The following is a 21,273-nucleotide window of genomic DNA, read 5'->3' as shown; positions in this document are numbered from 1 at the left end:
GACAACAAATAATATCAACTTGTTTGGTGAGTATATCTACAAGTATATGCACACAGTTATTTTTCTACTAAACCGCAGAAAATAAAGTCTGATTTTCACATGAATCAAATTACAAATAGGAAAAATATCCGACCACTACTATACCCGACATTCACTACTATACCTATCATATTAAAAATTTGTATTTTTATTTATCAAATCTATTTCTTTCGATTTTAAATATTGAAAAACAATAAGCCTGCCGAGAGATTACCAGAGGGTTTAATCATATATATGTACGTTGTATATCGTTACGTTTAAATATCTACAATTTGTCAATCGAATTGCTGTAATGACCAATTGTTGGAAAAAAAAGAATTAAATGTTAATGAATACTAAGTATATCTAAAGTAAATATTATAATAAATAAATATATATGTATACACATATATAATGTAAAGAAAGAAACCTTTAAAGATTTAAATGTGAAGAAACGTTTCCATGACATGGAAGTGCAGTTCAAATTGTACGCTTAAAACTTACATACATACAAATATATATTGGTAAATGTTCATTTTTATGTGATGTTTCTCCGTTGACCTTGACCTTGACATATGTTGTGAGGACTATGATCCTGAGTAACTTTCAATAGATTTTAGCACTCGTTAAAAAGTTATTAACGAAAAAATTTTTTAAATAACATCTTATTTCTCTGTCACATACAATATTTAGGGCATCCTTTATTTGCTTATGCAATGCCTTCCCACGCGAAACGAGGTCCACTTCCCCTTTGTTTAGCGGCATCCGACTTTCCATGCGAAGTAAGATCGATAATTATTTGCATTAACGGATAACGCAGTGACCTTGACCTATACATGTTGTTAAGGTCATCCAAGTAACTGAATAGTCTGCCTTAAAAACGGTTCGTTATGTAATTTCTCAGATATTAAAGTTACAAAGTGTAATTTTAGTAATAAATTTGATAATTTACAATTTGATAACCTACAATAACGGACAACTTTGATCTTGACATACATTGTCAAAGTCATGATTCTGAATGACCTCTCCCGCCCCTGCTTAAACATTTAATTTTGCATGTGAAGCGAGGTTCACCCCATCAAGGGCATAAAGACTTTTTATGCGGGTGGATCGATCTTGTTTCGCGTAGAAAGTCATTACATAAGCAAAGAAGAATGTGAGATAATCCTGTAGCAGAAATAAGACATTATTTTTTCAATTTTTTTTTCTTAATAACTTTTTAACGAATAATGTCTAAATACGAGTGATGACTTGTTGGAGGTCACTCATGAGTCATGATTTTGACAACATATATATCAAGGTCCAGGTCATTGTGTGAAGAAACATCCCATAAAATGAAGTATTTACTTAAATATTACGATATTTCTATTCTTGACATATATTACTAATATATTCTATATTATATGTATATTGTGAAAAATATTATAATTATATCAACGAAACATATATGGTAGAATTCATTTTGAACAAACAAAATTTCTGGTTGAAACTGACTCAATATTTTATAACTAAAACATTTGTTAGATTTAATTACAGGGATTTGATTAATACTTTTGGTTGAATCTCTGAAACTTTTAATTATGTTCATTAAACATTTTATTTACTAACAATTAATGCCGATCTAATTAAATAAATTTATTATCATTATCAAGAAGTTCTAGTATTCAACAGAAAAGACGAACTCAGAATTTGTGATCTATAATTATATGCAGGTATATTAACAAAACTAGGTGTAGAAACATATTGATTTGACACGCAATTGTAATTTCAAAATATTTTGGCAGAATCGATATGATAAATTATTTTAGTAATAAATTTGCAAAATCAAATTTGAAAGGAATTGTTTAATAATTAAAAAAAGAAAAATGTTTCAGTTACATTATGTTTAAAAAATATATAATTGCGTATGAATCAAATTAATTCGTATATACCTTTACAAAAATATATAATTATTCTTAAATTAATTTAGAAACATGAAATAAAACACATTCAGTATGGCAACATTTTAAGTAAAAAATGGAATGTTTTATGAAATATGTATAACATTTCATTTTTTCTATCTGTAACGATAACGATTTAGCCATAAATTTTATCGTTACTTTAGTTTTTGGATCAGATTGAATATTTCGATATTGTTGGCGTTCAAAGATGTTTCAATTTATTATCTTCAGAAGTGTACTTCTAGTTATTCAAGTTGTCTCGTCGTTATAACAAATAAGCGAAACACTTAAAATTTTTTTGAATGCTCACGATACATTTTTTCCACAAATATGCAAATATGTGTTTACAATGATAAAGTTCCGAATGCCTGAACCTTTCGATTTTGGTATCGATTGGATAGACTGTATATTTGGACTGTATATTTGAGCTGACTATGAATATAATCCTGGAAATTACCGACACAAGGTCATTTTCAACATCAAATATTAAAAAAACATACGTTTCAGACATTTTTTTCATATTTGACATTGGAAATGATCTTGTCACTAATTTTCGTGATCATATTCGTTATATTATTAGCACACCAAAATATAGTATAACAATTGATGGCAAAATCAGAAATAGTTTCCTTTGCCTTCCAGCTCCTCTCAGAGAAATAAATTCTTTGTTCTCAACCGATCCCGGAATCAAGGACGTAATGAAGAACTCTATTTTTTATTTTTTTTTCGAAACTTTATACTTTTTAAAAATTTTGTATTTTTTCTTTTATATATATATGTATACGTATGTCTTCATTTTATACTTTCTCTTATAATGTATATGTGCAATGAAATAATCGTACATTGAGAGTTTCAGTAAAAAAATTATTTCTTTAGTATAAATGTAACAGAACAATATCAAAATATATATTAAACTTAACGAAATAAATTTTCATGACACTGTATTTACTATACAACATCTAATAGATGACATATACATACATCTAATAGATTTTTTTATCATTTATACATTTGTACATTGTATCATAACAAATAGTAGCAGATTTTTACATATAAACTTCCTTCTTAAATGACAATGTGTTTTGTATAAATTATTAAAGTAAAATTATATTCTATAATTATAAAAATTTTAAACTAATATTTTTCGTTAATTTATCTGTTTCTGCGATATCAACAAACTTTTCTGAACCCTTCTTCTGAACAGAAAGGGTTATGCTTGCTCCACTTTCATGCCATTTTGCTTTTAATAATACACAGCATCCTTTACCTATAAAAAATTTTAATTTCATTAGAAAATCATAATATTTAAGCAAGAGGAAAAAAAGCAAATATATACCAAGTTCTCCTCGTTCGTGAGCTGCTGCTAATTGGTTAACAACACGTCTTTCCACTTCATATTTAATAGAACGAGCACCATAATGGACATCGTATCCGTCTGCTAATACTGATAGAACCTCTCTATCCCATTTTAATTCAATCATATGTCTTTCTTTTGCGCGTTTAGCCCATGTTTTTAATTCTCTGGCGACTAATTCTATTAATTCTGTCCGAGAAAATGGTAAAAAATATACAATTTCATTTATTCTTCCCAAAAATTCGTCTCTCCGGAAATGATTTTTAAGTATTGGACGTACCTGTAAAATAATTTTATTATATAATTTTCTACATGTTTTAAAATATCTCTTATACTTTTTCATTTTACATACCACTTGATCTTTAAAATTACGGGATATCTCGATATGTTCTGGCTCTTGATTTTCATCAGTAGTGTTAGCTAACCTATGGTTTAATAGTCTTTCAGCTTCTGCTCTGAGTTGTATTGCATGTTCTGCAATTTCTTCACTTCCTAAATTTGATGTCATTATAAAAATGGCATTTTTACATTCGATTGTTTTACCTTTACCATCAGTTAGTCTTCCCTTAAAAATAAATATTATTGCAGTGAATCCTATAGACTGATAAATAATTTAAATAATAACAATAATTACCTCATCAAAAAGTTGCAGCAATACAGTTAAAACATCAGGGTGCGCTTTGTCAACCTCATCAAATAATACAACAGCAGATGGATATTTTTTTAAAAGTTTTGTCAGTTGTCCACCATCATCATGTCCCACGTATCTAAACAATAAGTTTAACATTTATTGCTGTTATATTAAACAGTAAATATAATTTAAAACATAAAACATTAAAAAAAATTAAGCTAAAATAAAAATAACTATACCCTGGTGGGGCTCCAATTAATTTTGCAACTTCATGTTTTCCCTGATATTCAGACATATCCAATCGAATGAAACTATCTGATTTGTTTCTGTGAATATAAGCAGCTAATTGTTTGGCTAATTCTGTTTTGCCAATGCCCGATGAACCCAAAAAGAGAAATACTAGTGGATGTTCCTCGTCTATCCAACCATTTTCTTTCCTTCTGATAGCTAATATATTAGATAATATTAATAAACTAATACAATAAAATTTTCTAATAAAATTAATAAATTTATAGAATTCTTACTGGAAGCAACAATGGAAATTGAACCCTCTTGTCCTACAATATGTTGTTTCAAACGTTGTTCTAATGGAAATCTGCGACGTTCTTCTGCTTCCTAAGCAGAAAATTTTCGTTATATTTTGTTTTTTATTTATATATAAGATATCCGGAAATTCGAGGGTAACATTATTGTAGTGTGAAATTTCATGAAAATTAAATAATAAAAGTATAAGCTACTTTTTTCTTATTATAGGTTTTTAAATATGAACATTTAAAGATTGAAGTCAATTATAAATATTGGTTAAAGTCATTTGTGCAATATGCCTACAGCGACAATGTTTAGTTCAGTATCTAATACTATTGCACGCACATCACATGGATAGATGACTTTTAAACCAACGCTTATGATTAGTTTAACTTTAGATATTTATACATTCATTCCGAAAAAAAAATTTTACATTAAAAATTTAAGAAAAATTAACGAAATGATCATAACTTAGTAAATAATAAAGATACAAATATGTTTAAAACGCAAAAATTGATTTTACATTATTTATTCTCTTTCAATATTAAAACATAAGTTACAAATAATTCTTTAACGCTCACATAACTTTCAAACAATTATAGCTCATTTAATTGTTTTGTGTGTGTGTGTGTGTGTGTGTGTGTGTGTGTGTGTGTGTGTGTGTGTGTGTGTGTGTGTGTGTGACCTTACTATTTATTAACTTATTCTCTTTCAGATCATACAACTTCTACCTAAACATATGTTGCTAAGACACATACTTTCAGGAATGAAATTTTGTTTTTATAACGTTTTTATAATCTTATACATGCAACTTTTATATAAAAAAAAAAATAAAAAAGACAGTTTAAGTAGAATATAAGATAATTTTAGTACCTTTTCTTTTACTATTTCATCATATTTAATAGCATGTTTAATGAGCATCTCTTTCATTTCTCTTTCTTTAGCATATTCAACTGCTCTGTGTCCTGCTTCATTTTCTATAGTTGGATTTGCTCCTCCATCTAATAATGCTTTCACACAAGTTTCTGAATTAGCTAACACAGCATAGTGTAATGCAGTAAAGCCTTGGAAAGTAGCTCGATTATTTAATCGATCAGAAAATTCCTCTTCTCTTTTTGTAAGAACTAAAATATTCAAATTGAAATCAATACTATTATTACTTAATCATTAATATCAAAAGATTAATTTCTTAAATTTTAATATTTACAAGAGATTGTATTCTTGTGTTCGTTAGCTCTTTTAACATTAATAACAATTTATACATAAAACAAAAATAAAAAAATACCATCCAAAGAAGGTAAACCCTTTTCCATAGCAGTTCTATAGACATTAACAAAGTTGTCTCCCGCATTTACATCAGCACCATTGTCCAATAAAATTTTTATAATGTCTTCCTTTTGATTTATAGCAGCAGTTTGCAATGCTGTCCAACCCAATGGATGTCTGATATTTACATCAATGCCACTTGCTATAGACTAGAAAAATATTATCATATACATAGTATCATATACATAATATTTTCTATTATTATCATATATACAGTATTTTTTATTTTTCTTCTCCCTTTTATACTATTATATATATATATGCAGTTTTGTAATACAATGTATAAAACATTTAATGTCAATGGAAATTACAATTATGAATTATTTTTTCTTTACAGTACAACAATATCAATCACAATTTTAATACGAGAAAACTCTTACCCTTTTTAATTCTGAAATATTACCATACTGGACAGCGCGAAAGAATTTTTTTTCTGCAAAGAATATTAAGAATTATCTATTTATTTGTATGTGATTCAATTTTATGTAATATATATTTTTCATCTTTATTTAATCACAGTGTATACCTTTAAAATGTGAAGTGTCACAAAAAGCCACTACAAACCCAAGACTGCCCAAGAATATTCCTAAATGCTTGTACCGTCTCCTGCCACGTTTGTTACCATATTCATTATATTTTTCTTTCGTAGCTGTCGGAAGTGTTGCAGGAAAATCAAAAGAAATTCTGTCCAGTAGTCTATTCAGTGTATAAATAGGAGGTGCTAGCGATGAGGAATGTTGGGCATAACCTCTTCGACAGTCCCAACACATGACATCATTAAAACGATTGTTGTTTTTAAAATATATTTGACTCAAAAGTCTTTCCGACCTTCCGGTACTTTTCATCGCATGACACAATTTTAAGATACACAATCGTAACATATTGATCCGTCAAGTTTTCACTGGATTTACAAACATGTGTCACGTATGTCGACCGCTCGAAACAATCGAAACGCATTTAAAGACGCCGCTCAAGAATCTTAAGATTACAGATGGAGTCTGGAGTCGCCACGAGCGCGCGTTATACATAAAAATCTATATACATACATATAAGGCATGTTCCTTTTAACTGAACTTTTGCACCAGTTCATCTTCCTTCTTCTTTTTTCCTCTTGAAGAGAAAAGGAAGGAAGATGAACTGGTGCAAAAGTTCAGCTAAAAGAACAAGATATAATGCATAATATGTGTGTCTGTATGTATCATGAATCGATTTCCGTTTCCTATAGGCGGTTGTTACTATTATTATTATTCCAGATGATTGTGAAACAAAGTGACACAATTGTTTATCTTTATGATTCGTATCAACGCAACTGAGACAACCACATAATTTTATCTATAGCGAGAAATTGCTAATTGTTTATTGAAATACAATTAATATTCATATAAGAGATTTAAAAGTAACGTAATTTCAATAAATTCTTAATTCTTGGATGTTATTTAAATTGTTAAATATATATGATAAATAACATATTATATATATATATATATACACACACATACATACATACATACACACATATATATATATATATATATATATATATATAAAATCGTTCGTTATACTTATTTTATATTCCAAGGACGATTTTCTTTTTAAATGCCTTCCTCCCTTCCTCATTTCTCTATAAAGAGATATTAATGTCTATTAATTTCGATTTATTATACATTTACTTGCTGTATATCTTTCTAGTAATTCTTAGGATTAAGAAAAGATAATTAAAAAGATATTTTTATAGTACAAAATATTAATATTGCAGAATATTATTTCGCAGGATTAAAATATTTTCCTAAAAGAGCTTTTATAACAATATAGTCGCTACATTAATTTAATTCTAGATAGAATATATCATGAAAAAGATATATCTGCAATATTTCTGAAATATTATAACGTAACCTTTTGAACTTGGACAAAAGATAGATACGGTATGAATTTATTTATTTTTTCGTCTTATATTATTTTTAATTAATTACTATAACATTTACTTAATTTTTCTCTTAAAATTATAAACTAAAAGAAATATTTTCATTCTATAATTCTTACAATTTCTTATAATTTGCAAAAGAAATTAAATTCATAAAATTTGAAAATTTTGAAAAAAGTTTAAAGTATTTTCTACAAATCTTTATAAATTAAAAGAATTCGAGAAAATATGAGATATAATAATTTTTGAATTATATATCGACTAAATATTTTTCGCGATCACGCGACGGTTACTCTCTACCATTTGTTACCTGTGCCATTCAGCCGCTGTATCCGGTGACACTCGCTGCGCCGGTCGTGCTGTGAACGCAACGGCGAACCGGCGCGTTTGACTTTTTTCGAGAATTTTCGAAGAAATGTCGCATTCGCGACGGTGTTCGAAGTCGTCCAATCTCGTAGGGCTTCCAGAATATTCCAGAACCGCCAGAGCGGATGGCGCGCCAATCGGTGCACGCCACAGCGCTGCCATGATTGGCCAATTTTGAAGCGAACTTAGCAGAAGGCAGTGGCTGTGCCGTCGCCGTGTCGTGCCGTATCATACCTCTTGTGACCGCTTGTGTCGTGCGTTGGAAAGCGTTTCCTACGGAACATCGTGCGTGTCTGGTAGTGAACGGTGAATCACCGTGAATCTCGTCGAGTCTCGATTCTCACAGAGGTGAGGACACACGAGTACCAACGAAGTGCTGAACGTCGAACGTTCCTCACGTATCTCGTGTCACTGAAGAAATTGTCGATTCAGTCGAATCAGCCATGGCCGCGATGTCCGTGATCGGGATCGACTTTGGTAATGAGAGCTGTTACGTAGCTGTCGCCCGCGCCGGCGGCATCGAAACCATAGCGAATGACTATAGTCTTCGCAGTACTCCGTAAGTTACTCTTTGGGATTGAGAGGGATACCGGCCTTGTTGTCACGTCGTCGCGCCACGCCGCGCCGCAATCCTAACACTCGTATTTCTTCCAATCCGAATTTAATTTATTCCCCCTTTTCTCAGATTTTTTATCCCGAAGTACCATTTGGAAATATATAGCTTGTCCTGCAACCTCACTTCCATCCGATACCATTGCGACTTCAAGAGGAACAATTTCCCGGTTTTTTGCGCTTAGTGAACCTAAAATTTGGGGCCTATCGAATTTCGACTGTTTCCAAAAGACTCAACGATGATCGGACAAAAAACTCAAAACTTTCTTTACGTGTCGAGACATGGAAATTGTTTTTCTTTTTTTTTTCTAAATTTCCCGTGCAATAAATTATTGATAAAAAAAACTTTAAAATGAAAAAGACTCGCAGACCGAAGTTTTACACGCGCGTGGATTATCGTCGCACTCTTCGGAACATCGCATTACCATAATACCATTTACAGGCATAGCGTCACACATTCATGTGTTTTGGTCTATCCCAAAAAGTCCTGCTCCGCCTGCGTAGGAGCTTTCCTTGCTTTCCTTTTGGAGTTGTCACTACGTTTATATTTATCCTCCATAAATCGTCTATAAATCCGGATGCGGTGATGCGATTTTCAGCGATTAATCCGATCTTCTACAACTCATGTATCCATAAAAAATTATTTTTTTTTAATTCATCATTTTATGAATATCGCTTTTTTTCTTTGTTTATACAACACTTTATATTGATAATAAAAATATATAAAATTCATCTCTAATATTTGATTTTATATGTATGAAATATCAAGAGTAAAATGCAAATTTTTTTTTTTTTTTTATATATATCATTTATATACAATTATGTATGACTGATATATGATGTCAGTAACAGACAAAAAAATGATACTGGTTTCTAGGTCATGTGTGGCGTTTAGTGGGAAAAACCGAATACTCGGAGTTGCAGCTAAGAACCAAATGGTAACCAATGTGAAGAATACTATTCATGGTTTTAAAAGATTATTAGGTAGAAAATATAATGATCCTCAAGTTCAATGCGAGTTGCGATTTCTTCCATATAAAATAACTCCGCAAGCTGATGGAAGTATCAATATACACGTAAGTATTGTATCAGAATGTGGAAAAGAATGATTTTGTTAATTTCTATTATCTTAATACTGTTTGTGAGAACAATATAAATTGTAATTATAAAAATAAAAATAAGATTATATAATAAAAATATATAATAAAAACGAACGTGGTTTATAAATCAAAACTTATGAAAAGGAAAGCATAAAATCACTGCACAAGATATTATTTGTGATATTTAATTATCATTACATTAATAAAACATTAGACGTTTCGGCCATAATCTGGCCATCTTCAGTAAATTCACAAATAATCTTAAAACGCAGAATTACAACATATATCTGACATTAAATTCAATTCTGACATTAAAAATCTTAAAATGAAAAATTACATATCTGACATTAAATTCAGCCATCATGTAATATAACTATGTATAAACGTATTCTTTCATCTTGTGAAGGTGCATCATACAACAATGTTGCAGCGCCAATTGTCATATTCCAAATTATGTAGAACAAGAATTTCCAGATTCTAATTTAAAAAATTAACCTATCATTAAAATGTTCTAGTTGAAATGTATGAGAATAGAATCGTTACTTGTTTTACAGAAAAAATGATGAATCTTAAGCACTCCCTTTACACAGATGGAAATTCGTCGTGACATTGTGTGTTATTATTTATCATATATGTTATCACTATTTATATATATATATATATATGTGTCAAAAGTTTAGATTGTTCTAGAATTATTTATTAAGTGTGAGAGAGATCTTTCTTTAGAAAAGGCAGATAAACATCGGACAAACTTTCAATGTCACTTTGCTTATTGATACTATTTATTTGGTTTTTTATCATTTCAGAAATTCTTCTTTTTAATAATGATTGTTCTGTATCTAAAATTCTGATATTATCCCAATCCAATTCGTGCATTTCGTTTAACTGGTGACGTGAAACCATTGACATCTCCGAGGTGGATCTTTTTATGTCAGCCTTATGTTCTTTTATTCAAGTTTTTAATTTCCTTGGTCAATATAAGAAGACTCACAATTTAAATTTATTTTATACACTACTCCACAATGGTCCTCTTTACACAAAGGATCTTTTCCAGTTTTAATGAATCTATCTTCAATTTATTTATAGGTTTGTAAGCGATATTAAAGCTCTGAATATGTGATAGTTTTTTAAAATTTTCAGATACTTTACTTAAATATGGTATTATAAAAAACTTTTTCTTTAAATCAGAATTAGAATCGCTTTCATTATTGTTATACTCACTATTTTTATCTAAATTCGTTCTATTTTTTAAAATTTTAATTCTGTTTTTATTATTGAAAAGATGAATTTAAGAGAATAACCATTCATTAACAGAGTAACTAAGTCAGAGATGTTTTTTTCTTGAAATTTTGGATGGGATAAAAGCAATATGCTATCTAATTGCCCGATGATTACACCCCTTTTATGTACTAATGGATGATTCGAAAAATAATTTAAATATCTCCCTGAATTAGTAAGTTTTTTTATAAATATCGAAGATGATTCTTCCTTCTTGTCTCATTAGTTTAATGTCTAAAAAATTAATACCATTTTTATCGCCAAAGTCAACTGTGAATCTTAGCCTTTCATGATATGAATTAAACAATTTCAGAACCTTCTCAATTTTGTCTTTATGCACGAATAATACAATGTCATCAACATAACGGAAATAAAAAGACGAGATAATATTATTAATAGTAATAATTTCTTGTTCTAAGTCTTGTAGAACAATATTCGCTATATAGGGGACAATGGAGAGTCCATTGGCATGCCAAAAATCTGTCTAAATATTTTTTTGTCAAATTTAAAAAATGTAGAGTTAATTATAATCATAATTGTTTTAAACTCATGGAAAGGAATCGAAGTCTTGTTTTCAATCAAGTTTCATCTATGTTCAATACTCTTCAATATTAAATCGGTCGGAATGTTCGTGAACATCGAAACCACATCGATACACGTTTATACATAATTATATTACATGACGGCTGAATTTAATGTCAGATATGTAATTCTGCGTTTTAAGATTATTTGTGAATTTACTGAAGATGGCCAGATTGTGGCCAAAACGTCTAATGTTTTATTAATGTAATGATAATTAAATACAAACAATATCTCGTGCAGTGGTTTTATGCTCTTCTTTTCATAAGTTTTAAAAATAAGATTATTTAAAATAATCATAAAGTTTTCATTTGTACTTTTATAAATAAAATATATTTATGTAAACGAGAAGGAAAAAAGAAGAATGAGCAATTTTGTGTAACAAATTTCAATGATCTAACTTTCTTTTTATATAATTCTGTAACTACGAATCGAAAGTAATTTAGGCATTTTGCCAAGATTCTCTCAAGAGACTCATATTTTATTTATATCTTTTAAGGATGCTATGACATTATATTGCATTATGTTGCTTATATAGATTTCATGAATATAAATATACACATTATCCGAAATTACATAATGGTTTACAATTGTTAAAAATTATTTTTATTATATTTTCTTTATTGATATTTTAGGTACAATATCTGGGAGAAGAGCATGTTTTTTCACCAGAGCAAATTACTGCTATGCTCTTCACAAAATTAAAAGATATTTCTGAAACAGCACTACAAACTGCTGTTAATGATTGTGTCATATCAGTTCCTTCATATTTTACTCAAGCTGAACGTCAAGCTCTACTTGACGCTGCTAAGATTGCAGGCCTTAATGTTCTGAGGTTATTTAATGAGACCACTGCTACTGCTCTTTGTTATGGTATTTATAAGCAAGATTTGCCAGCGGCAGAAGCGTCTCCTAGAAACATTGTTTTTGTGGATTGCGGTAATGCCAGCTTGCAAGTGAGCGTTTGTGCCTTTCATAAAGGCAAACTTAAGGTTAGTAGTACTATAAAATCAACATGAATGTTACAACAAGATTAAAATTATGTCATTCAAAAACGCTTGAGAGAAATTACATTATTTTTATTTCATTATGTTAAAGATGTTGGCAAGTACCGCCGATAATCAATTGGGTGGAAGAGATATCGACGTTATTTTGACGGAACATTTCTGTAATGAATTCAAAACGCGATATAACATTGACGCACACACCAATCCGCGAGCGTACTTAAGATTATTAGCAGAAGCGGAGAAACTGAAAAAACAAATGTCAGCTAATTCAACTACCCTTCCCTTAAATATTGAATGTTTTATGGACGAAAAGGATGTACACGCCGAGATGAAACGTAACGACATGGAAGCACTATGTGCTCATCTGTTTGACCGTGTTGAGAAAACTCTTAAGCAATGTTTGTCAGATTCGAGTAAGTTCGCAAATAGTTAATATCTTCTACAGACCTGATCATATTGCTCTTACTATATATTATTATACTATATATTATACTAATATATTATTATACTAATAATATATTATTATATATTTGTTCCATTGGCGTAAATTCATTTGTCCTAGATGGACCAAAATCTCTAGATTATTCATTACAATTGCATTTTTTATGGAGAAAGTAAATGCAATTTTATTTTGAAAAATGATACTGATTTTTGCAACCTCAAAACTTTTTTTTCGAGTATTGATTTAATCATTATCCGTCTCTCGTACAACTTTTGTCTAAAATATTTTTTTGTGAAAGATATAAGAGCAAAAATATTAACGTAGGAATATAAAAATGGTCCATGTACATTTAATACTCCGTTTTGTACTATTAAGAATGTATAATTTGGCAGAATTGAAGCTAGAGGAAATTCATGCAATCGAATTGGCGGGAGGATCGAGTCGCGTTCCTGCTATTAAACGTTTAGTAGAGGAAATTTTTGGTCGACCGATATCGACAACACTGAATCAAGACGAAGCAGTTGCTCGTGGTTGCGCGTTACAGTGTGCTATGCTGAGCCCTGCCGTGCGTGTCCGTGAATTTTCTGTTACGGATATACAGCCATATCCTTTGAAATTGATGTGGGATGCAAATCAAGGTGAAGAAGGGTACGTACAATTATAATTTTCTGTTATCTTGCTATCTCACTAATAAAAATTAAATTAAATTAAATGATTTTTCTAATTTTATTTTTTTAGCGAAATGGAAGTATTCGGGCATAATCATCCTGTGCCATTTTCAAAAATGTTGACGTTTTATCGTTCGAATCCATTTACGCTATCAGCTAGTTATAGTGTAACACCTTCATGTTATCCCCAATCATATATTGGTATGGATTTAATTTTATTTACCTCACTTAAAATTTTATTTCTTAAGGAAGTCTTTAAAATAGAGGCATATGTACTTTATTCACACTTATCTTATATCTTACATTTTTTTTTACGCAGGAACATTTACAATAAGGAACATAAAGGCTACGCCAGAGGGTGAATCGGCAAAGGTCAAGGTGAAGGTAAGAGTGAATTTGAACGGTATTTTAACCATTGCGTCGGCTTCGCTTATTGAAAAACGTGAGCCAACTCAACAAGAGAAGGAAGAAGAGGAAGCTCAACAGCAGCAGCAACAACGACAGAATAACATGGATGTTGACTCACAAGCGACAGATAAAAAAGATAAATCTGATCAAGATGCACAGGCTAACGAACCACCAGCTCCAGAGGTTTGTAATTTCGTCGTAATATTTTAAAGTTTATGAAAAGGGATAGCGATCTTAGAATAGAATATCGTGATTCTGATTTGTCAATAAATATGTTACGATATATGGAGTATGTAAAGTTTGGAATCATTCTATGCTGGTGTGCGATCTTGTGCGTTGCCAGCTTTCAGGTGCATGACTATGTGAGTTTATTGTGGTTTAGGTGAGCATGGATAAGACACGACGGAACTCAGATGCTGATGATGGTGGAAAAGGTGCTGGGGGTTCTGCCCCTTCCTACTCCTCCAGGATTCTCTCTTGGTTCGGCTCGGTACGGGGCATACTATCTCTTACTTGGACCCATACGCATACATCCATATTGAGACATGTGTGCGATAAATTCTCTAATTTCTTAATCGTTGCTTTGTTGTGAGTTTTTATGAGGATTTTTTTGTATTTAGGGCCAATTAACTTGAGTATTCTTTCTATTATGCTAGCTTTATCGCTTATTTTAAAACAGAAATTAGATTGACTCTGTCGTAACAATGAATGCACAATAATTGCGATAATTGCGTTATATAATGCAAGCGTATACTTGTCATTAATTTGACAACTTTAAATGCATTCTCGCACATTTCATTTTTTGATCAATTGCTTTGATTGAGTAATTAATTTGATTCACATTCTTTATTTTTTCTATAAAATAATTTTGAGAGAAATCAAAATATCCTTGATATAACTTTAATTTATAATGCATTTATTTTATATCTTAAGATTTAGAAATGTTTATTATTTTTATTTTTTTTTTATGCACCTTAACTTTTTTTATTAGGATATGAGTTTTATTAGGATATGATAACAAACAGTTTTATGTATTGTATTTTGTAAGCTAAACCTGTAGATTGGTATCAAATGCATGATGCGTTTGGCTTAAGCTCGTGTTTTAGATCCTGTGTCGATTTCTTCTGCAAACTCGACTATTCAACGGCACTATAAAAATCTAGAAAAAATTGAGCTTGCTCTTTTATTAATATTACAGTATATAATATAACCTTTACAATTACATTTTTTTTTTTTGATAATGCATATGGGTCCAAGAACAGCTGTGTTACAGCTGTGCTGTCTGTCTTTACTCTGCTATTCTATATACTGGGTCGCAGAAGGAAGAGACAGTGATATCTAATAAAAGCATTATACAAATATTCTTAAGTATAAAGGCAGGCAACACTGATTAGTTTTCAATTCGTATAGAAAGAAAAAAAAATAATTTAATACATTATATGAGTACGAATGTATAGACGAATTATATAAACTTACTTTATACTATATTTTTGTTATGTGAAACGATACTATACGGATTCTAAACTACACACGAAAGTGTATACCCCATTATCCTTGTCTCATCTTTATCATCACCTGAATTCCATTTTAGTTTTTTCTATGTTATAAAAATTTTGTTTACTTGATTTTGCATTCTTACATTAGAAACACATACACACAAAGATGTAAAATCACATTAAAAACAAAAAAGCGTTTCAAGAAAGTATTGTAAAATAAGGTAAGTGTTTATGCAGATGAAATTTCTCAATTTATGTAAGCATATCATTTCACATAGTGCGCCTATTTGTTAAATCTTATTAAATAAGAAATTGTGAAAAATATGAAGTAATAAACTTTCTTGTAAACGATTTTTTTATGGTTTCATGCAAAAAATACAGTGCCGAACAAAATATATCGATAAATATTTAGCAAATTTTTTTTGTTTTAGGGAGATGATAAAAACGATGATAAAAGTAAAAAAAAGATTCCCATTCGTACAATTGATTTACCTATTGAAGCTAATGTTTGCGGACTATCTCCTCGAGATCTCGATGCTGCAGTAGAAAAAGAAGTATGTATTGTTAAGATATATCTCAAGCATTACGTAACTTTTATGAACGTTGCATAATTTTGTCTACAATATAGCGAAAAAAATTTGTAACATCGAATCATTATATAATTACATACATTTTGTTCATGAACAGGGTAAAATGATTGCTGAAGATAAACAGGAAAAAGAACGAGTTGACGCGCGTAATGCCTTGGAAGAATATGTTTATGATCTGCGTGCTAAATTGTCCGAAGAGGATCAATTAGCTACATTCATTACAGAAATAGATAAAGAAACATTGTGTCGTACATTAGATGATACTGAAAATTGGCTTTATGAAGAAGGAGAAGATTGTCAACGACAAGTTTATTCAGAGCGATTGACGCGTTTGAAGGTATTATTTGATAAAATATTAATCGATTTATAATGTTATGTCCATCGGATTCACTCATATGTTTTACGAGCTCTTGCGGACACTCGCGCTGACGGAGATTTACGTGCAATAAACAACTCCATTTAAAAAACGCAATGCTTATACGTTATAATAATTGAAAGAGACACATAGGGGCGCATTCAATGCAATCACTCCTGAAATTACTCACACGAGTTTTGTCGCGGAATCGCTGTTACTCAAAGAACAGCGCATCATTAGGAATCGGTCTTTATACTTCATATACGGACAATAACGAGAAGATCTTCATGTGCTCGGTCATAATGATCTTATATACAAGTTTTTCTAGTTTTTATTTTTCAATAATTCTTGCTTTTATGAAATAGAATTTCTAAATGCTCCGTTTTCATTTTATTAGTCTCAGGGAGAACCAATAAAGGAAAGGAGATTTGAATTTGAAGGGAGATCTTATGCGTTAGAAGAACTTGGAGTGGCATTACAATTGATTAAGAAAAGTCTTGATCAAATAAAAATCTTGAATGGAAAGGATGACAAGTATTCTCATTTAACAGAGGAAGAAGTGAAAACAGTTGAGAAAACTGTGCAAGAGAAATGGACATGGTTAGAGGAGAAACGTATTCTACTTGCGAGTACACTTCGCACGCAACAACCACCAGTTACTGTAGCGCAGATTCGAGCCGAGAAACAAGTAAGTATTGAAAAAAAATCAGCTGTAATCATAAACAATTTTCTTTTATTGTATTTATTTTTTTGTTATTTAGGCAATGGATAGTGTGGTACTACCTATTCTCAATAAGCCTAAACCTAAAGTAGAACCACCAAAAGAAGAAAAACCAAAAGATAAACCTGCTGATGAACAGAAAAATAATCAAAATCAAAATGCCCAAGGTAACAATCACAGTCAATCCAATCAACAACAGCAGCAACAAACAGAGGAAGAAAAAATGGATGTTGAGTAACGGTCGTCGCAACTTATGTGTTTTTATTAATGTTATAAATCTATTATAACATTGAAATAGGAAGTATTTCATTTGGATAAATCATGTCTCAAAAAGCTTGACATGTTGTAGTCTTGCACATACGATTTTTTTCTGTTTCGTTGTTTATTTTTTTTCTTCGTAACATTTATTAATATCAAATTAAGCTATTTAATGACATATATATACTATCATCAACATAAGCGTGTTACGCAGAAACTAAAGAGATGATGTAAATTTGTGAATTCATGTAATATGTGAAAAAAATATTCTTTTGCTTAAAAGCAGCTCGTTGGCATTCGTAATATATATTATTACAAAAATAATTATAATCTGAATAAATTTTGGAGAAATAATCGCGAATTATTGAAGCTTCTTTATAAAGAAGAAAATTGTTTTTCTTTTTTAAGTTTTTAATACGCTTCTAAGTGCACATAATTGAACTATACAAAATAAATATTTCAAAAGGATTTTGAAAACTATTGCCAGTAGAAAAAATTGTGACTTTTAATGTATAGAGCGAGTGCTGCAATTTTGTACAAATTAATGTAAACAACAAGTAATTTTTTAAATTTATTACGTAACATCTATTATATAAAAAGGATTTACAGTATTGCAATATTTATAAAAAAATATAATAAAACTTAAACATTTTTACATAAATAGACATAAATGCTTTTTATGTAAAAATATTGTAATAAATATTTCTAAATCTTATAATTACTTCTTGTTCACATTAATTTGCACAAAATTAAGTTAGATATAATTGACTAAATTAAATTATGAACTAGATTTTATTTGATCCAGACTTTTCTTAGCCAATTGTAACGCCATTCCAAATTCTTCTAACGCATATGATCTCCCTTCAAATTCAAATCTCCTTTCCTTTATTGGTTCTCCCAATAAAGAGAACGATGATTGAGACTAAAATGAAAACGGAGCGTTTAGAAATTCTATTTCATAAAGGCAAGAATTATTGAAAAATAATTATTTCGCTGGCGATCTTACGTATTTGATAATACAATTGTTCATTCCAGCATTTTCGCGTAGTCGACAGTAAATGCTGTCACATTTTTTTTGCTGCATTTATGATACTTAAATTAATATTTCGCTAATTGAAATTGTGCTAAGTTTGCTTTAATTTTTGGATTAATATCTGCAAAGATGTTACAAGAATTTATTGCAATTTCTTTTTTAGTTTTAGTTGGACTTGAATCGTTTTTAGTGCAAAAATTTCATTTCCTAAAGAATTCTAATTCAACTAGATATATCATTGTACATAACTTGTAGGCATCTACACAATGACATAATATGTTTATCTCTCACGATATTTATATTGCTATATTTGCAGGACAGAAGATTCACAAAAATTATTAAGTTGTTCCTAGAATAAGCAAGATAGGTGGTCCATATTTCATTCTTATGCCTAACGTCGTTCCCACATCGCTAGCACTTAAGAATCGCAAATTATTACACACACATACACACACACATATATAGTATAATTACTATTAGCAAGATGTAAAAAATGAGTGTTAAAAATACTTTCCTTTTTTTGAATGATAAAAATTTTCACTATGTATGTAATGCGTTTTCTTTTCTTTTATTTATATATTTCACACCGTCACGTTATATTTATATACTTCTATGTTTATAACAGATGAATCATCACATTTATTTTCCGTCTATATATCTGACAATTAGTTGATGTTGAATATTCAGTTTTATTGAGATTAATTTTATTGATATTATGAATCAGATATCATTTAATAAGCTTCATTCAACTTTCTGTAGAAACGTATATAAATTGTCACAGTTTTAGTCAGTTCCGACTAATTCATATTAAAAAAAAAATTTGCTATTCCAAATTTTGTTGTTCCAAATAAAAAAATAAATCAAATAATGTTTGTTTTGATAACGTTTTTTTTTGCCACGTTGCAATTAGTTGAGTTGTATGAATTAATCATTATTCATTCTATATTAATAATTCTACGTTTGTTTAGTCTATTTGTGGTAAGCTAGAAGGTTTCGAAAAATTTTTCTTTTTATAAATATGGTATGCATCCAAAACTTGACTCTGCTAACTCAAATATAATTTTATCCTTTTGTTGTTCACTGAATATTGAACAAGGATAAAGAGAGTTGACAGTCGAGTTTTGGAATACCTTTGAATAATTACCTTTGAAAAATTAAAATAAATAGTATGCAATCGTCATAAATTTTAAAATCTTTACGTATAAAGAAGGGAATATGGGCGTCTATCTTCAATAAACAAATAAAAATCACTAAAACTTTATATTGCCATTGTTAGTTGCGTTTTATAAAAGAAAATTGTATAGATAAAAGTATCTGTGTTTTATCAAGAAAAGTTTTATCAAGAAAAAAATTTTATACGCCATAAATTCATACTAATTCACCATATATTTATTTGTACATGAAAATTTATAATATTTTAATGTTTGTGGACATCCAACAATATACTGGGAATACGTAATGCATATATGTAACGTTTGAAATTGTGGAATGTAAGTTGCTTTGTAAAAATTCATTTTTATATAAATTACATTACGCAGATAGCATTAATTGTTAATTTTGGCAAATTGCAAATGGCTTTCAACTGATTACTGACTAAAGTAAAAGTAAAGAAAAAAGTATCGTTGACTGTTGTGACAACACATAAAAGTTTTACTTTACAATGCCACTTAAACCCAGTTGCACCAATGTTACTTTGACTTTAAGCAAGATTTAAAACTCTCTGTCTTGTTTTAAAGCGAAAGAGAGACAGAGTTTTAAGTCTTGCTTAAAATCAAAGTAACATTGGTGCAATCGGATTTTAATATTATCCGAGACAAATGTGTTGACTGTGATTATGTCATAAGTGTATGATCACCAAGGTGTACTTAATAATAAAAAACTAATCTCTCTTAACTGCTGGTGTTCTTGATCGATCATCAAAGTATGCTCTGTATATAAAAACTCCTAAGGCAATATGTAATACTATTACCGCAATGCCAGCTGAATACACATTACTTGATACTGTGTTGAGACCTAATATACCTATAACATAAAAAAGCAATTCATTAATTGAAGAAAGCAAAATATTCTAAAATATAATCCATAGATTTCACAAAAAAGAAATATATGGAAAAATGATTCTTTTTTATAGTTATCTCTTCTCTGTAAATTTGCTGGTGTTCATTGCAATTTTTTCATATATATACGTTTCGTACCATCAAAGAGAAAAATTTTGCTTGTAAAGAAAGCGACCACAGGTAGCGCGAGTATCACTACACTGTGATAAAAAACTGTTTTAAACGCTTGCAGCTCTGTTACTTCCTAAAACAAAAAGAAAATAATATCTACAGTAAACTGATAAACTTTATTTATCATGTAGACATGATTATACATAAATATATTATCGATCTTACCTTTGTACCTGCCATGATAGCGACTGTAATATATGTATATATCAAAGTAGCGAAATTAAAAAAATTGATACCGACATAAATATCAGCTTTCTCAGTTAATTCCGCTGAACGAAATTTAATATCGAGTCTTGTATATTGTTGCAACACTAATGCGATGTCAGCAGGAACAAGGTTATGTTTTCAAGTAGTACAGGACGAGTTCCACTAGAGACGTTGCATGTACCCGGTTTCGTCACGTCCCCGAGTTTTCGT

General features: G+C 29.9%; 4 protein-coding genes across 7 annotated transcripts; 1 reads left to right on the top strand and 3 right to left on the bottom strand.

Moving 5' to 3' along the window:
• Positions 1–2,884: 2,884 nt before the first annotated feature.
• Positions 2,885–6,675, bottom strand: LOC105145148 (mitochondrial disaggregase). Its single transcript, XM_011054532.2, has 10 exons — positions 6,321–6,675; positions 6,175–6,227; positions 5,754–5,943; positions 5,342–5,592; positions 4,468–4,558; positions 4,183–4,390; positions 3,947–4,079; positions 3,665–3,877; positions 3,295–3,592; positions 2,885–3,225 (listed from the first exon to the last, which is right to left on the bottom strand). Exons 1-10 carry the CDS (start codon positions 6,673–6,675, stop codon positions 3,077–3,079), a joined length of 1,941 nt encoding a protein of 646 aa, XP_011052834.1. The 3' UTR covers positions 2,885–3,076.
• Positions 6,613–8,243, bottom strand: LOC147909872 (uncharacterized). 3 transcript variants are annotated; one of them, XM_087406088.1, is made up of 3 exons: positions 8,026–8,243; positions 7,357–7,415; positions 6,613–6,828 (listed from the first exon to the last, which is right to left on the bottom strand). In XM_087406088.1, exons 1-3 carry the CDS (start codon positions 8,241–8,243, stop codon positions 6,815–6,817), a joined length of 291 nt encoding a protein of 96 aa, XP_087262214.1. In that variant the 3' UTR covers positions 6,613–6,814. The 3 variants fall into 3 exon arrangements, with proteins under 3 accessions (XP_087262214.1, XP_087262213.1, XP_087262215.1); XM_087406087.1 differs by having other exon boundaries at positions 7,361–7,415; XM_087406089.1 differs by lacking the exon at positions 7,357–7,415.
• Positions 8,244–8,288: 45 nt separating this feature from the next.
• On the top strand, positions 8,289–19,175 carry Hsc70Cb (heat shock protein 70Cb). Of its 2 annotated transcripts, XM_011054534.2 has the most exons (12): positions 8,289–8,640; positions 9,571–9,769; positions 12,286–12,642; positions 12,749–13,070; positions 13,492–13,747; positions 13,838–13,968; positions 14,087–14,358; positions 14,558–14,665; positions 16,103–16,225; positions 16,359–16,598; positions 17,014–17,304; positions 17,378–19,175. In XM_011054534.2, exons 1-12 carry the CDS (start codon positions 8,525–8,527, stop codon positions 17,573–17,575), a joined length of 2,613 nt encoding a protein of 870 aa, XP_011052836.1. In that variant the 5' UTR covers positions 8,289–8,524; the 3' UTR covers positions 17,576–19,175. The 2 variants fall into 2 exon arrangements, with proteins under 2 accessions (XP_011052836.1, XP_011052837.1); XM_011054535.2 differs by lacking the exon at positions 14,558–14,665 and having other exon boundaries at positions 8,290–8,640.
• An 820-nt stretch (positions 19,176–19,995) lies between these two features.
• Positions 19,996–21,229, bottom strand: LOC105145146 (vacuolar ATPase assembly integral membrane protein VMA21 homolog). The gene is made up of 3 exons (XM_011054531.2): positions 21,022–21,229; positions 20,824–20,929; positions 19,996–20,650 (listed from the first exon to the last, which is right to left on the bottom strand). Exons 1-3 carry the CDS (start codon positions 21,034–21,036, stop codon positions 20,508–20,510), a joined length of 264 nt encoding a protein of 87 aa, XP_011052833.1. The 5' UTR covers positions 21,037–21,229; the 3' UTR covers positions 19,996–20,507.
• Between the last annotated feature and the right edge of the window lie 44 nt (positions 21,230–21,273).

This window comes from Acromyrmex echinatior, chromosome 4, assembly GCF_024713525.1.
Source record: "Acromyrmex echinatior isolate Ae372 chromosome 4, ASM2471352v2, whole genome shotgun sequence".
NCBI classification, from domain to species: domain Eukaryota; kingdom Metazoa; phylum Arthropoda; class Insecta; order Hymenoptera; family Formicidae; genus Acromyrmex; species Acromyrmex echinatior.
Note: the sequence above shows the minus strand (reverse complement) of the source record. Positions and strands in the feature narration are given on the sequence as shown.

Bases quoted from the DNA above. Each gene is read 5' to 3' on its own strand.
- LOC105145148 (XM_011054532.2), bottom strand. From the start codon at position 6,675: ATGTTACGATTGTGTATCTTAAAATTGTGTCATGCGATGAAAAGTACC. The intron at 6,228-6,320 runs GTATACACTGTG...TATTCTTTGCAG, and splicing joins TGACACTTCACATTTTAAAG to AAAAAAAATTCTTTCGCGCT. The intron at 3,226-3,294 runs GTATATATTTGC...AATTTTTTATAG, and splicing joins TCACGAACGAGGAGAACTTG to GTAAAGGATGCTGTGTATTA.
- LOC147909872 (XM_087406087.1), bottom strand. From the start codon at position 8,243: ATGGCAGCGCTGTGGCGTGCACCGATTGGCGCGCCATCCGCTCTGGCG. The intron at 7,416-8,025 runs GTAACAAATGGT...ATCTCTTTATAG, and splicing joins ACAGCGGCTGAATGGCACAG to AGAAATGAGGAAGGGAGGAA. The intron at 6,829-7,360 runs ATAAGTATAACG...GTATGTATATAG, and splicing joins AATCGTCCTTGGAATATAAA to ATTTTTATGTATAACGCGCG.
- Hsc70Cb (XM_011054534.2), top strand. From the start codon at position 8,525: ATGGCCGCGATGTCCGTGATCGGGATCGACTTTGGTAATGAGAGCTGT. The intron at 9,770-12,285 runs GTAAGTATTGTA...TTGATATTTTAG, and splicing joins ATGGAAGTATCAATATACAC to GTACAATATCTGGGAGAAGA. The intron at 16,226-16,358 runs GTATGTATTGTT...GTTCATGAACAG, and splicing joins ATGCTGCAGTAGAAAAAGAA to GGTAAAATGATTGCTGAAGA.
- LOC105145146 (XM_011054531.2), bottom strand. The intron at 20,651-20,823 runs GTACGAAACGTA...TTTATGTTATAG, and splicing joins CAAAATTTTTCTCTTTGATG to GTATATTAGGTCTCAACACA.